The sequence below is a fragment of the Leguminivora glycinivorella genome, chromosome 26, assembly GCF_023078275.1.
Source record: "Leguminivora glycinivorella isolate SPB_JAAS2020 chromosome 26, LegGlyc_1.1, whole genome shotgun sequence".
Classification (NCBI taxonomy): Eukaryota; Metazoa; Arthropoda; class Insecta; order Lepidoptera; family Tortricidae; genus Leguminivora; species Leguminivora glycinivorella.
Genome location: NC_062996.1, coordinates 5194849 through 5211393, shown reverse-complemented (window position 1 = coordinate 5211393; position 16545 = coordinate 5194849). Strand labels below are relative to the sequence as shown.

The window sequence follows — 16545 nt, the reverse complement described above, 5'->3', positions numbered from 1 at the left end:
TGTGACCGCCTCAATGTATTGTTGCATAGAACTATAATCTGTATAACTTGCCCGGTGTAGTTGCCTCAGCAGCACGACCCGCCTGTAGAGACCTTTATCTTCAAAAATCTGTTGTAAATTGCTCCATGCTTTCTTAGCTGTGTCAGCTGTCCGTAAATGTTGTATGCAATGCGGTTTTACCGAAAGACATATTCTTGCCAGAGCACGTTGAATCTTAGTTGTGTCTGTCTCGGTGCCTTCCACCGCCGACCACAAACCTTCCATGATCAATGCGTGCCGCATACAGAATTTCCAGTTTAGATAATCGTTCACTCCGTCCAGTTTGTCGAACGAGAACGTAGCGTGAGGCGTTCGCTCATTCTCGCTTGTAGTTGCCATGTTGAGTATAGGTTAAGTGAGGTTAGGTTACCATGCGCTGTGGCCGATCGTCGTCGTCTTCCTGTTCTCGACGATTAACGCTGGGACCGGAACCTGATAGACCTGCACGCCAGATGGGTCGGCAGATCTAGCAACTTACAGTTGGCTTTGCAGGTGAGTTGCTACAGGGCGCGTGGGTCGCTTACCACAATCAAACCTCGGAGATTCTTCACATTCTTTATTATAAAGAACCGGAGAAAAAGGATTACATTTTCAGGACATCACAGCTGACACTAAACATTAAATTAACTTACGTATGGAGCGCTACATATTGTTAATTAAATTAAAATAAGGACAGAGGAGAGCAATTACGTGCCTATTCCATTGTAGGCCATGACGGAAGAGAAGGAAGGAAACGTCAAAGACCATAAACTTACATATTACTTTCATAGACAATCAGAGCAAGTTTAAGTAGCCAATACAGATGGTATATGGAGATTATATATTCTAACACTTCTACCTGTTTACACTCTAGAAGAAAGTGTTTGGTGGTTTCTTCTGCTTCCATGCACGCTCTGCACATGGGGCTATCGGTTATACCTATGTTATTGAGGTGTTTGTTCAGTGTGTTGTGTCCTGTCATCAATCCTACTAGTTTGCGCAGTTGCTGTCTGGGTGTTCTGAGTAGGATTTTTGTGAGTTTTGTATTAGGTTCAGCAAGAATTTCCTTGGTTTGTCTACATGTGTCTAACTCTACCCAGTGTTTGTTGTGTAGCTGTTTGTAGTGTTGACTAAGTTGGTTTTTCCTATGCGTTACTGGTAGGGGTATGATGGGAAAGACATGTGTCACATGGCTGTTTTTCTGGGTTGTTAAGATGGTAGGAATGTAATGCAGTAGGTGCGTTAAAAAACCAAAAAAGTACTGCGAGATGTATGCAACAATGTTTTTTGATACATTTTTCAATAGATTTCAATAGATTATAGACTTGCCTTGACATCTATTACGTAGGGTTTTAAAAGTGTCTGTGCATGATCCTATAAATGACAAACAAAAGTACGACAGTAAGAAATAGTTATTTGTTATACAAGGGGGCAAAGCATAGCTTTTTAAAAATGACTTTAGCTCAATTTAGCAATCTACATAAAATCATCAAAATATCTCAACTCAGACTCAACGTACCGCAGGTACTTATTTCTACCTTTATTTAAAATCCATAAGTAACTTTCACTTTCATACATTTTTAGAACTTAACCCTATAGCGATCAGTATTACAATCACCTGCAAAAACATGCACTTAAGTCATTCTATCTAACAAAATACTGACGTCATCAACGACTTTGTTCCAAATTCGAATTGAAATTTCATCGTTGTCTTGATTTAGCGGTTAGTAAACAGTAAACATGTTGACTCTGGATTTCAACGCTTGGAATGAAACGTTTTATACGTTACACATTGAGCAGACTGATCAAACGTATAGCCGTATACAGAGTGGGGCCTGTAACAAAGGCGAAGAATTGAACTGTAGGCTATTCTCCTTATACTGATCAACATTTGTTCAGTGACTTTTAAAAATTATGAAGTCTTTAAATTTTTAATTTTTCATACAAAATAAATATTAGCTTCAATGTACGCCATTATTGTTGTCATTGACGTTGTCTGTCACACTTTAGACTTAACAGAATTCGCAATACATTACCTCTTAGAAAAACCTTTCAATGGTGATAAAAATCAAAATGCAAGTTATTTTTAAAAGTCGCCGAACAAATTGAAAATGTAGGGGCGAAGGTTTATAGTCCATAGAAATGAGAACTTCGCGCCTTTTTCGGTGACAAGATTTGCTTGACCGTTTTTATGAAGCTAAAGCTACGAATTTTCACTATATTTCATTCTAACTGCGTTACATAATGAATAATTTACCGATTTTTCTACTACATGAACATCAGCACAAATATAGTCTGTCAACTGTCAATAAACTTTGTTAGAAATTAAAATTTTATTTGAGATGATAACCCTTTATACGTTTATACTTACCACTTTTTCTACTGACAAAAAAGCTTGAACAGACTAGAGTATAAAATTAAAAAGAATAAAAACGTTTCCAAATCCGAATTTAACCAACCATAGACGATAACCGTCAGAGCTGAGCACGCAGAAACAAATGACAGGCGTTCCGTTCCATTACCGCCCCGTTTGTGTCAAGTTGGCAGTACGTAGGACACAAACTGGTCGCAAGCTTTTTGCAAAGGAATAAGACCCACCGATCGTCCGTTAAGTTGGCAGCATGTACGAATCGTGATAATTTGCATAGTTCGTGGCGCCCCGCCAAGACTTTAGGCGGTTTGATAACATGGAATTTAGATTCCACATTTGTGTGAACTTTGCATATTTTATTTAGATAACATTGTGACAAAATGTTATGTGTTGGGTTGAATAAATATAGTTTAGATAATAATTTCAATTAAAATTTTGAAAAAACCCCCGACCGCGACATAGTGGACCGATTTTCATGAAACATGGCTAAGAACACACCCGACTAACTCAGCTCAGACAAAAAAAAACTAAATCAAAATCGGGTCATCCGTTCGACAGCTACGATGCCACAGACAGACAGATACACACACAGACAGACAGACAGACAGACAGACGTACACACAGACGTCAAACTTATAACTCTCCGTCGTTTTTTTTTTTTTTTTTTTTTTTTTTTAATTTATTTAGGCAACAAACAGTCATACAAACAATGATGTGGAAATACATGATGTGTTAATAGACCTTGAGTGCCCTAACTTAAACATATTATATTCTTATCTAAAATATAAGCTATTTTAGGAGCGGTTAGCGGGTTGTAGGTATTTTAAGCATTAAACTCAGACATACCTACGTGCAAACAAGAATTAAATAAATTATTTTACATAAGTTTATACAACGCTGAAACCTGATTTTTAACTATAAAATTATTATTTTTCGAACAGTTTCTAATTGTTTATTGATTTTACTTTAAGTTAATGATTACTTGTTTCTTAAAACTATTACATGTTTTATAGGAAAAAAGATCAATATGAGACATATTTGTATTATAGTAATTGAGACAACGGTTGAAGTAAGAATTTGAACAAAATTTTGTACGAGAGAAAGGAATAGCAAATAATTTCTTATGGCGTGCAGTGCGTTGAGGTATCTTGAATAATAACCTACCAAGAAGTGAGGGGGAGTCAATATAGCTATTAATGATTTTAAAAAGAAACATTATATCAAACTGTGTTCGTCGATTTTCAAGCGTCAGTAATTTATAGTGAGAAAGGCTGTGTTTATATGAGTTCCGGCTCCGTCCCATTCGGAAGTCGATAGATTTAACAAATTTCTTTTGTACACGTTCTATCCTATTGATATGACACCTAAAGAAAGGGCTCCAAATGATACACGCAAAATCTAGTATTGATCTAACTAAACTGTAGTATAACGTCATATATGTAATTTCATGTTGAAATGGCTTACAAACCCTCAGCATGAAGCCAAGCTGTTTATAAGCCCTTTGAACAATGATGTCAATGTGATCATTAAAAGTAAGTTTATTATCTATTATAACCCCAAGGTCACGGATCTTGTCAACTCTGTTTATATTTTCATTATTTAATATATAATTATAAGTTACTGGGTTTTTCTTACGCGTAAAAGTGATTATGCTGCACTTATCAGGATTAAGAAATAGTTGATTGTTTTCACAATAATCAAACAGAGAATTTATATCGGCTTGTAGCTCGCAACAATCAGCAACTGTGTTAATGATTTTAAAGATTTTAGCATCATCTGCATATAACAAGTGATGACTGCTGCGGGCCACATCACCAATATCATTGATATAGAGCGTAAATAGCAAAGGGCCGAGATGCGACCCTTGGGGAACACCTGAAGGAATGTGAAGAAAATCCGACATGAAACCTTTGACCGAAACGGCTTGTGAGCGATTTGTGATGTACGACTTAATCCACCGGAACAAGTCACCATGTATGCCAGCACTCCAGAGCTTCTCTAATAAGATTCCGTGACTAATCTTGTCGAATGCCTTAGAGAAATCTGTGTACACCACATCAACCTGACATTTATTATTTAGTGCGGTCATTAAAAAGTCTGTAAAGGAAATTAAATTGGACTCAACACAGCGACCTTTAAAGAAACCATGTTGATTTGGAGACAGAAAATTTCGCACGGCAAACGATAGATCATCAACAACAATTTTTTCTAAAATTTTTCCTAAAATACATAGCTTTGAGATAGGTCGGTACTGGGATACATCATCTTTTTTATTGTTTTTAGGTATAGGAGTTATTAGAGCTCGTTTCCAGCGTTCAGGGAAAATCCCGGTGGTTAATGATTTTGTAAAAATATATGTTACTGGGATTGTCAGTTCCTTTGCACATTTATTAATAAAAAGAGGATGTATTCCATCCGCCCCTGCCCCTTTATTTGTGTTTATGGATTTAAGTTGCTGAAACACAATATCAGAATTGATTTTAATCGAGTTAATATTTAAATACGAATTAGAGTTCTCGGCGGTAGGTGCGATGTTAGGAGTACTTGATTCAACAAAAACGGAATTGAAATATTTATTAAAAAGGTTACAAATTTCTAAACCGTCAGTAACGTCACGATCCTTATAAATGAATTTGTGTGGATAATCTGAAGAGTCTTTTTTAGACTTCACGTAGGTCCAAAAGTATTTTGGGTTAAATTTTATTTTATTTTCCACGTCTCGAATATAATTATCATAACACTGTTTCTCTAAATACTTGGAACGGCTTCTGAGAATGGAAAAATAATCATAATCTGACTGTTGGGCGTATTGTTTCCATTTTTTATGATATTTTCTTTTTTCGGCTAATAATTTAATCAATGAACGAGTAAACCAGGGCGGATAGCGATTTGAGGAATAAAGTTTTTTTGATGGAACGTAAAGATTAATAAGTTTGTTAATTATTTCGTAAAAGTAATCTACTTGCGCTTCTAAACCGTTAAGTTTCGAGAATTCCTCACACCAATTTACGCGTTCTAATTCCGATTTTACGGCATCAAAATTTGTTAAATGGAACATTTTTTTGAACGCGTTCATATTGGGTGACAAGGGTTCAATATGGGATATAATTGTATTTATGTTAAGAGCGGGATGATGACCATCCTCCGGCGTAAGCGGTCGAGAGCACGAAGTAACCTCGCATATTTTGTTACTAAAAATCAGGTCAAGAATTCGATTATTTTTATTTTGCACAAAGTTAAGTTGATGAAGTTGTGTTAAATGCATAAAATCGGAAATCAACGTCGCCGGATAATCGTCATTTGTCATAATATCTGTACCTATGGAAGCTGCGTCTCGAGACCATGAAGCATTTGTAACATTAAAATCGCCTACGATTAGGAAAGTATCTGCCGGATGCTTGTCACACTCATCATATATTCTATTTAATAAGCTAGTTAATAAATTGACATGGTTCTGCCCATGCGGAATGTAAGTACAAATAATATGAACATAAGTACCGCGAGATGAATGAGAGGGAGGGGCCGCGGAGGCAGACGCGTGCGCCGGGCCCGGGCCGGTAGGTATGCTCACCCACAGCTCGTCGGCCGGCGGCGGCGCCGCTAGCTCAGGCCGCAGCTCGGGCCGCATCGCGCCCCGGACCGCCACCGCTACCCCACCTCCACGGGAATGTCCACTCACTATTGCGTCACGGTCCTTTCTAAAAACTGTAAAACTAGGGTCGAAATATTCTGAGCTGTAAAAAGATTCGTTTAGCCAGGTCTCTGTAAAACATATAATATCATAGGAACTATTAAGTACGTTGTAAAATACCTCGTTTGATTTTGTTCTCAATCCCCTCACATTTTGGTAGTAAATCGATAAGTTAAGATCAGCTGACGCGCCTGTACAAGGAAAATATAGTGGTTAATTTATATAGATGCACATGCACGCACAATTTATATAACATAGCAACAAGAACTACTTCTATCGCTCCTTCCGAGCGCTTGTGGTAAACAACTATTGTCTCATACAGATTATCGTCTTTGCGGACAGGTAATATAAGGTTGAAATTGCCATAAAACAAAAACGTCTTGACAATAATAAAAATCGAAACATAATAAATAAGAGTATTATGTAGACATGAAACCAAAACAGTAAATAATACACGTGAGAGTCACCTGGAAAGTTTGGAAAGATCACTTTCTTTGGAAATTAAAACCGGCCTTTGGTCATCTTTTTTGATAACTAGGATTTTACATTCCCTCACGAAAACATGTTTGTAGCCGTGTTCCTTGCTAATGGCTCTCACTTTGCGGAGTAGAAGTTTATTTCCTGGCGACAGATGCTCGCTAATGTAGACAGTCCTGGCAGGCCCGTCGAAGTCCAGTTCAGCTGTAGTGAGGCCCCGCCGGGCCCGTACAGCCGACATCAGCTCATTTTTTCGCCTGCGTTGTGTAAACCGCACAATGATGTTAGGTATATTTGTGTGAGGTACATGTTGCGATGTATCCGCGCCGTCATCATTTCTTGATAATACGCTGGGCCCAGGGTTGTTGTCTTTGAACCGACGTACTCGATGAATGGTATCAATATCTCCAGACGTTAATGTGAAACCTACTTTTGTACATATGGTGTGTAGTAAATTATTTAAATTTTCATTTTTCTTGAAGGGAATTCCGGAAATTTCAATGTTATTGATTCGGTCCTGTTGATCTTTCTGCGAAATTTGGCAACGAAGCTCCGAAATAGTAGACATCATCTCTTGTACCTGTTTGCTAAGGCCTTCGTGTTCTGTTTTTAACGATTCTAGGTTTTGCAAACGCTCGTCAAAGGTTGCCAACTTGTCATGGACGTCTCGCACATCACTTTTCACTTCCGATATTTCGCTCTTGAGGTCACTTCGAGTTTCTCGTAGCTCTTGAAGTATGGTGTTGAGCGATACTTCCTGGTTGACTTGGGGTAAGGGGGACGAGGCGCAGGTACAGTTTGAGCACCGCCACGCCTTTTTCTTTTCGGCATCCCATTTCCTGTGAACACCCTCACGAACACCAGCGCATCCAAAATGAAATAATCCTTTACACTTTGGGCACTTCACGCCGTCGGTTATCGCTTCATCACACGATGCACAAGTAGTACTCATTATTATTGCGAATTATAAATATAAAGGTTCGAAACGCGATCAATAAAAACAGGTTATAGGTAGGTAAGCGCGTGCGTTCGCTTGCCACCGCTCCCGCGTAGCTCGTTTTTGCGTCGGGGGTTAAAAAGGGTCCGTTTCCAGGGATCTATCTGTAGGATTGTCTGTAGGAAGAGGAAGAAGACGGCAACTATAAAAAAATAGTTAGTAATTAGAGTTGATTTCTATTGTAAATTCAATTTCAAAAATGAGCTTATACCCTTTCTAGAGTGCAGCTTCAAAACAATAATAGAGTAGAATTTAGTTCGAAACGTATGTGTTAGTAATGTCTGTTAAGCTATTTAAATTTGGGTACAAATGCCTTCTTTAATCACCTTGTACCTGTATTTAAATTAGCCAGTAGGTACTCGACACTTACCGTTTTTACCGCTCAAACAAACATCATATACATATGTAGTTATAACAAATAAACAAGTACATAAATATCTCAATAACATTAAGCGGCAGTCCGGATCCCCGTGAATCGGCTCTTAAAACCGTTGGCTGTTCGCCATACTGCCCAAATCTCACTTACGCTGTCATTATTTTAAATAACACGCTCGCTTATGCATAGTGTTCCGGTGATTTGTGGTCTATGGTCTATTTCCGGTGAAAATTTTTGAGTAAAGTCAGGGTGCGTAGCCGAATGGCACAAACGCTCACGAAACGAAACGCTAGTAATGGCAAAGTTAGTTTTTTTTAATTCGTATTTTTTTTGTCTAGAAAAAAAACCATACATCTGCGATAGATGTTAACTTCGATTGTTGTAGAGAAAAGGGCTTACAATTAACTAACACTAAGTAAAGTGTCAAAACTATGACATGTCAATCGCATATCGAACACACAAAGCCCGTTTCTTAATAATTTCTATCGCACAGGTGTATAGTAGTTTTCAGAAAAAAGTTAGAAATTTAAAAAAAAACTAAGGCATTGGAATTTTAAACAAAAAACTTGTGAAAGTTGAAATCACAATATTTTAAATTTGGTGTTCTTGTTAGAAGTATTTAGGGTTCTTAAAGGTCGGCAACGCATAGGTGACTCCCCTGATGTTGCTTATGTCCATGGGCGGCGATGACTGCTTTCCATCAGGCGGCTCGTCTGCTCGTTTGCTGCCTATTTCATAAAAAAAAAAAAAAAAAAAATTGTACACATGGTGCTAATTTACCTCCCTAGTGCGGTTTAGAGCACTGTGCGTGTCTCATCAAAAAAACAAATGTACTGAAAAACATAGTATGATACACGTGTGAATAGGTAACTCTTGAATTTTACTGACATATAGCTGGACAGGTTACATACAGAAACCTTATTACAACTTGATCAAGTTGTGAACCTTATTCCAATGGCAAAAGGTCCATCGATGGTGAGAAAAGATTTAAAATGTTGCCGGTAGTTATTAATCAGCTAGTTGGTATGTATTGATGTAGGTGTTTTTAACAATACGTTTCATGCTACTTTTATTCGAAATGGAAAAATCATGCATACATGCATAATAAACTTTGAATTGTCAAAAACCAATGTTAAAGGTTCGGAATTACCCATAAAGGATCAGAATCAGCCATAGCGTATTTGTTCAAAGCCACCGGCATGTAAACCATGCTTTTTTGTTCCATACGTCACGTTTTTGGGTTCTCTTATACAACACGTTTTGTGATGTGGCGTAATGGACGTGACGTAGGTATGCGAGTTAGGAAATAAACCGAAATAGCGGTATAATCCCTTGAATTTTCTATACTGTAAATTATTTTTTGAATAACTACACATATCACCCTATACGTATTCATAAAAAATAAGTCAAAAAGTGGCTTCTTACCTCGAGCTTGTCCAGTTCGTAGTGGAAGAATAAAAATCGAACAGCGTGACGCGCGACAAACACCTCGCTCTTTTCGAACGTAACTGACGTTTTAAAACATTAAACGCCCAATATTGGGGATCGTAATGTTGCCACGGTATAAAATTCAACTCAATATAGTATTTTATTTCTACCAAATTGTTAAAAACACCGTGACGTATACGGAAAATTCCACAACGCCGATATTGAAGGACAACAAATAAATTAAAATTTGTTTAATTTTGTACTCTACAAGCTAAGTAATAACGTTATAATTCACTTGGGCATAAAAGATCTTATCAAAATAACACCATGTCTGGGCCAGAAGGAGACAACACCCAAAAATTCGTACTTTTTTTTTGGTTTTAGTATTTGTTTTCCTTTCATGTAGGTTTTGAAACATTTTATTTACTATGACTAAATAGATAATTACTTGCTTTATACTTTTTATATAGACAATATTTCTCTCATGGCATTTTTTCATGGAAAAAAGTTAGGCTAAAGTTGTAGGACAGCAAAATTTGACTCAAATATTTAATTTGGAAAACGCCCTCTTGCGTATTGGCGCGACAGAGCCAGACTACTTTTCGCGGTGTTTCGTTTTCGTTTCGCGTCGCTGAAATGCCATTCGGCTACGGCACCAGAGCAGAAATATGCGGTGACAGTTCAGTTTAATATATGAAGAAAATAATTCTAATGAAATTCTGCAACATGGCGCGTAGTATTACTGGGCAGCCGGCGTATCATGCTTCCAATTTTATCACTTATCTATGTGGATAAAGTATCCGTCACGCTTTGCAGTGTGAGAGTGACAGGTGTCTTATCCACGTGGATAAGTGATAAAATTGGAAGCATGATACGCCGGCGGGGTTTAGTGAAGTGTAAAGTTTATGAACTGAGCATATACTTTAGGGTTCCGTAATATAATACCATGTCTGTCCATCCGCGGCTTTTCTCAGTGATCCGCGCAAGAAAGCTAAAATTTGGTATAGATAGGATACAAAAATCAGTTCATCGGAAAACGTCCTAAAATATTTTTACTCTGGGTAACTCTCTTACACGAAAAGATTAGATTATAATTGTAAGTATTTTTTGCTTGAAACTTTATACGGTGGAGTATTTTTGTGTTTTAAAATGAACACAATGAATATATTCGACCATTTTTTGATAAACATACCTAATATTTTCAGGAATAAGTATTCGCTACTATTGCCTCCTAGTCAAATCAGCTTCTTTAAAACTCTCAAAACGAATTTGAACGTCTTGCTAAATATGGAATTTATATTATGAAATCGAATTGAGTGACGTCAAGGTCAATTCAGAGACTTTATATATTTCTACCTGACTTATTAAATAGAAATTGGATTTAAAAATAACTTCTGTCCATGTTTTTCTGACAATTAAGTATCTCATGTTTTATTTCGTGCACGGTATAAAATATTTTATTTTGAGAACAATGAAGTTCCCTATTATTATTATGTTATTATATTAGGCACATTAATACACATAACAAAATTATAGAAACTAGAGAATAAACATCCCATTTTTTTCAACTGCAGTGTCTACGATCTTTAGTACTTCGCGTCTTATTTATTTGTCTAGCGACTATTTCGTTTGTTTTTGCACAATGATAAGATGTCTGACCTTGTTCTATTTTGTTTGGAGTCGGCCTTTCTAGAGAATTCTGCGGATCGTATGCACTGCCCGCCCGTGGCAGTGGCACTCATGTTACCTACAAGTTGCAACGTATCTTTACTGATGTGCCGACCGAAACTTTCCAAAATTCTGAAATTTTCACATATGAAAACTTCGGAAACTTTCCATACTTTGTGTGGGCAATTGCATCATGGATGGAATCTTTCCATTTCATAAATTTAAATTCCCTTTATTTTTCGTGAAAGTTTCGTGAATTTTTCAAGAAATTTAAGACTTTTTTGGGATGTTTCCGCAACTTGCACATCACCACCACGTATCTTACGTCGAGTTCTAATATAGGTAAGGCAACAGTTTTTTTTTTTGGTTTTGCTATAGGGCCTACCAGACAAAATTTGGAGGTTTTGTTTTGGTGGTGGTTTTTTTTTATAGCAAAGAAAATAGTCGATGTTTTCTTTCTTTTTTATAATATTAAGCGGGGTCATAAGGTAGCGATGCTTAATGCTCTGTCTATCGCGTCTTCCACGATCTTCAACGGAGCATGTATTTTAATTATAATATTTAAACCCACAGTTTAAGCCTCCGGTTTTTTGTTTTACAGTTATTGTTTTTTTTACGAAATTAAAAATAAAATAATAATCAAAGTTGGAATGCATGAAATCGCGTAAAATAAAAAAAAAATATATTTAAAATTATGTCTATATCCTGGAACAGTTAGCCTACGTGTTTATAGCAAAAACTCCGTAAGGTATTATAAACATTACTTCATTCGGTAATTTAATTAAATTACCAGCATGACAAAAATATGGAAGCTTTTCACGACATTTATAATATGTATAATTAGATTGCAATAGCAATTGACTTCGCAAGTGACATTGTTGGCAAAGTTTCAAGCAAGTGGCAAGGGACCTGTAGAGATGTCATAATTCATGTTATTCAATTTTAGCTCACCTGGTTTGCATTTTCATAGTTATTTATGTACTTATATATAATAAGTTTTCTACAATTTGTACAATTGTACAGATATAGTCTAAATTCAGGTAAGAGGTAATACCAACTAGTGATTGACTGTCAGTTAACTTTTAAAACGTTCGATATTTAAAACGAAACAAATGACTGATCGTTGAATTCCAATATCGCAAATAACAGAATGTTCTAAATTTAAATGTAATTACTTAATTAGGGTACCTATCATTACCGATATCGCAATTTGTTTTAGGCGCCACGGATCGATTTACGTCAACTGAGAAAAATGGCTTGCTAAAAACATATTATTATTTCATTTGAAAAGCATGTTTAAAAAAGTCGTCAATATAATTAGAAAGGCTATTAGCGAATTAAATTATTGTCTGTACTGTCTATTAACTGATTTCACAGATGATTCCACGTTTTCTAGTTGGCGCCAAAAATGCGGAAATGAACTCAAGTAGGCATAAAAGATAATGCTGTGTCTATGGTTTAAAAATAACGCTGAGTGCCAGGAACGTCTGTTTTTATACTGTTTATTACTTCCTACGCATTTTATTGGCGTTACGTTTACGTGTAAAGTAGTGAAGTTTTGTTGATTTTATTAATATAGTCTGGCAAGAGTGGCAACCCATTTCCGTGCGAACAAAACACAACAAATTTAAAAATATTGATGCTAAGGGATGGCGTCTTATAGCAAATTAAAGGATCGCGCCATTTTCTACAGATTAACTTGGTTGGTCCGATTATAAAAAAATGTTTATATTTAAAGATTAAAAATCACAAACAAAACATAGATTTGTATGTATGAGTATAAATAAATGAGTTTCTTGCATAACTATTTATTTTACTGATGTAAGGTACTAGTATTACTGAATTTTTTACATGTTTTCATGTTTTTCCATTTATTCAGTTGAATCTCCTATATATTTACACAAAAAAACAGACTAGAATACATTTTACCTGTGCACTAATTACCTAACATGCATTAAAGTTTGCTTTTTATTTATAATAAACATCAAAGCACCATTTCATAAAACTGTAAATATAATTTTTAATAGCCGCCTTTAATACAGTCTTCCCATTACTCCGTTAACTGAAAAATTCCTGTAATTTCGATGTAAACTTAGCATACTTGTATGCAAGGGGCCGTTCATTTACTACGTAAGAAAATTTTGGAAGAGCGGGATCGGCCATGTTTAATTCATTATCACAGGCATAGAAGAGAGTCCCGTAGCCGAATGGCATTTCTCCGACGCCAAACGAAAGCGATACGCCGCTGGCTCTGTCGCGCCAATACGCAAGCGCGATAGAGATAGATATCTACTAGCGCTTCGTTTCGTGAGCGTTTCGTGAGCGATTGTGCCATTCGGCTAGCCACCCAGGGAGGCAGTGGCACACATATAGTATGTTTTAGCTATGTTTTAACCACTCAGTGTAGAAGGGATGCAGTACCGTTTTATAAAGGGGACTTTTTAAAGGTTTCTCAGTCATTCGCTGGGTTTGGTCTCATGTTTTTTAAGATTCGGTGGTTCAATTTACTCCCACAGTTTTAATCCATTTGTCGTTATACAAGACACAAATAAATCCTTGAACAGATGTTATTTCGTCATTATGACACCTCCTCTGTATCATGCATGCTATTGCAGTTATCTCCAAAAAGCGATAAAATTTGATATCAGTGGTGTTGATTTCCGTGGTTTCGGTGGATTTTTTGACCACCGATATCAAAAAAGTGGCCACCGTCTTCGATTGCCACGTTGTAAACTGGTTTATTGTGCATTATACAGTATAATTTCTTACTTAAAGAGTAGGATATACTCTATAAAACCATAAAACTATGTTTGTAACCAAATAAAGTCGTACTATGGGTACAAAATTCACTATTAGATAATGATCAGGATATTATCATGTTAAACTTGGTAAAATTGCGCTATTATTAAACTTCTTACATAAACTGTCATCGAATTAACATGAAAATATCAATAAATTGAATAATAAGTCATAAATAAAGTTGAAATGTGGACTAATGTGTAAAAAAATGAATTCGGTGGTGCAAATTGATTACAGTGCCCATACATAATTTCGGTGATTTTAAAATATCAGATTTCTCAAAAACTATAAGGTTCTAATGGAGGCCTCCACCACCAATATTTTTTATATTTAGGCTAGATTTCAGTAAATTGACTGACATATCAAAAAAGTAGTAAATAAAAATCGGCACCGAAATAGATGTTTCCATATAAGTCATAAAAATGCGGAAAGTTAAAATAATTTGAAGAATAAAAACTTCGATCAAAATATCGCCAAACAAGAATAAACAAAAAAAAATAAGTACGTTTTTCTTTGAACTTCGCGAGAATAAAAAAAATGTTCCTGGATAGTAGTAGTAGTAGTAAACACTTTATTGTATAGAACAAATTACAAGTACAGTGAATAATTATAATGGTTTTGTACTAAGGCGAGGGATCTCTTCCAGCTAACCTAAATAATAGATAGTAAATTGTGAACTAACCAAAAAATTTAAATTTAAAAAAAACCCCGACCGCGACATACTGGACCAAAACTCAGCTTTCAAACAAAAAAACTAAATCTAAATCGATTCATCCGTTCGGGAGCTACGATGCCACAGACAGACACACACACAGACAGACCGACAGACATGTGTCGTGACGTCAGACGAGTCGATTTAAAAGTTCTGTGGTCGTGTTTAATTTATCGCCACGCATTTCGAACTATTTCGCACATGTATCGTAATAAATTGAGGGTGCCCAAGCTACATTGTTAATAAGATGTAAATATGAAATTATTGCTATAAAAACGTAACGAGGTAATGTCGTTAAGTTTTACTGGTTGTGAAAGATTTTATGAGTTCTGGAAGCCAAAAATAACAGTTTGAAAGTAATGATTTTCATACCTACTTACATGCTCCAGCTAACATGGTTGTATTCCGTACGGCCTGGCAAAAAATAGAGTAGCAAATAATAGGAGCGCCACTGTTTAAATAATAAAAGTAAGTTTTGTATGAGACCAGTCAGTGTCGCTATGATAAAAAAAATAGTTCCATCACTCTTTTTTTGCCAGTCTCTACCTCTGTGTATACCTACTAAGTATTGAAAATTAATTTTTGCCAGGCTGAACATACCTACTAAGTCAATACTTAATCATTTTCAATAAAATGATTTTTGCTGCTCTGTATATTCCTACTAATTATTGAAAACGATTTATTGACAGTATTGACACATATCGTCACTACTTTAAAAAAAAACTTGTATCTTCGTCTGTCAATGAAAAGAAAATTGTAGTAAGTATGTATGGAATCACTAGATCAAGCAAACGTATCTACTTAGCGTGTCAAATGAACTCGGTGAAATCCACTGAGTTGTCCGTCTTTACTCGCAGCTTGCAGCTTTCGGGCGTCAATTTTTGTAAGTTGAAGTCAACCAAAACATAAAAAATGCCTCGTTACGTGATATTCAATTGCAACAACACAAAAATTATGAACAATCAAGAGCCTGAGACATATTTAAAATTACAGGCAAGAATCAACTTCAGTATAAAATTTGACACGCTCGGCCCCTATACAAATATATGAATTTGTTTCTTCTATCTAAATTAAGTTCTGTGTATGGAATACATATAGACTTACTGAGTTTTAACTTTGAGGAGCAGTGAGAGATACGAGATTTTTTCAAAGTACTGACGATATACAGAATGAAAGTCTTATTCTGTACTCGAACGTAAAAAATCGTATTACACAATATAATGTTTTTACACATTCCATCTTCGATAAAATTAAGTACGCTGATCTAAATAAGTAAGCGGTTTAGGTACGAAGATTTTACAAATATACTCACAGAGCTACTTTTGCGCTGATAGGTAATAATAGCACAGTATAATAAAGAGTACTATCGTACAGTATGGCCACTCCACGCTCCCCGCTGAAAGTGACGCCCACCCCCTCTCGGTTACCTCACAGTTACCGCTTGTCAAAAACGCCAACAGTCGACCTGTCACATCTCACTTACACAAGCATGGTACGCGTGCACCTACACGAGCTTAGAATATATGCTAGGAACGCTATTCTTTCATATATACTCACAGAGCTACTTTTGCGCTGATTGATCGAGCATACGCGTGCACGAGCTTAGAATGTGTGCTAGGAACGCTATTCTTTCATATATATTTGATCGCCAGTGTCCGAGATGTGATAATAGTGTGCGCCCCACGTTGGGCGCCAATTATATCACGAATAAAACTACAGTACAAAGGTATTAAATATAGTTGCGGACACAGTGCCAAAAATATGTATCCACTACCTTAACATATTCGCAATAAAGTCGAGTATACATATTTTTGGCCTGTGTCCGCGACTATATTTAATACGTTACCTTGACTGTCATTATTTAGGTGAAATGTTATAGAGTCTGGCTAATGAAAGTTGAACCTAGTATTTTTTTTAAACAGCAACTCTGGATGTCATATCATCGATTGTCATCTGTCAGTGTGACTGTCACTTTAACGAATTTCGGTAAAAGTTAACAGCTAAATCT

General features: G+C 36.1%; 2 protein-coding genes across 2 annotated transcripts in view; one reads left to right on the top strand and one right to left on the bottom strand.

Moving 5' to 3' along the window:
• The window catches only part of LOC125240151 (Kv channel-interacting protein 1), a 101082-nt gene that overhangs the window by 48705 nt on the left and 35832 nt on the right, over positions 1 to 16545 (top strand). The gene's annotated exons all lie outside the window — the stretch shown is intronic.
• On the bottom strand, positions 5526 to 7573 carry LOC125240150. Its single transcript, XM_048147997.1, has 2 exons — positions 6201 to 7573; positions 5526 to 6102 (listed from the first exon to the last, which is right to left on the bottom strand). Exon 1 carries the CDS (start codon positions 7507 to 7509, stop codon positions 6544 to 6546), a length of 966 nt encoding a protein of 321 aa, XP_048003954.1. The 5' UTR covers positions 7510 to 7573; the 3' UTR covers positions 5526 to 6102; positions 6201 to 6543.

Bases quoted from the DNA above. Each gene is read 5' to 3' on its own strand.
- LOC125240150 (XM_048147997.1), bottom strand. From the start codon at position 7,509: ATGAGTACTACTTGTGCATCGTGTGATGAAGCGATAACCGACGGCGTG.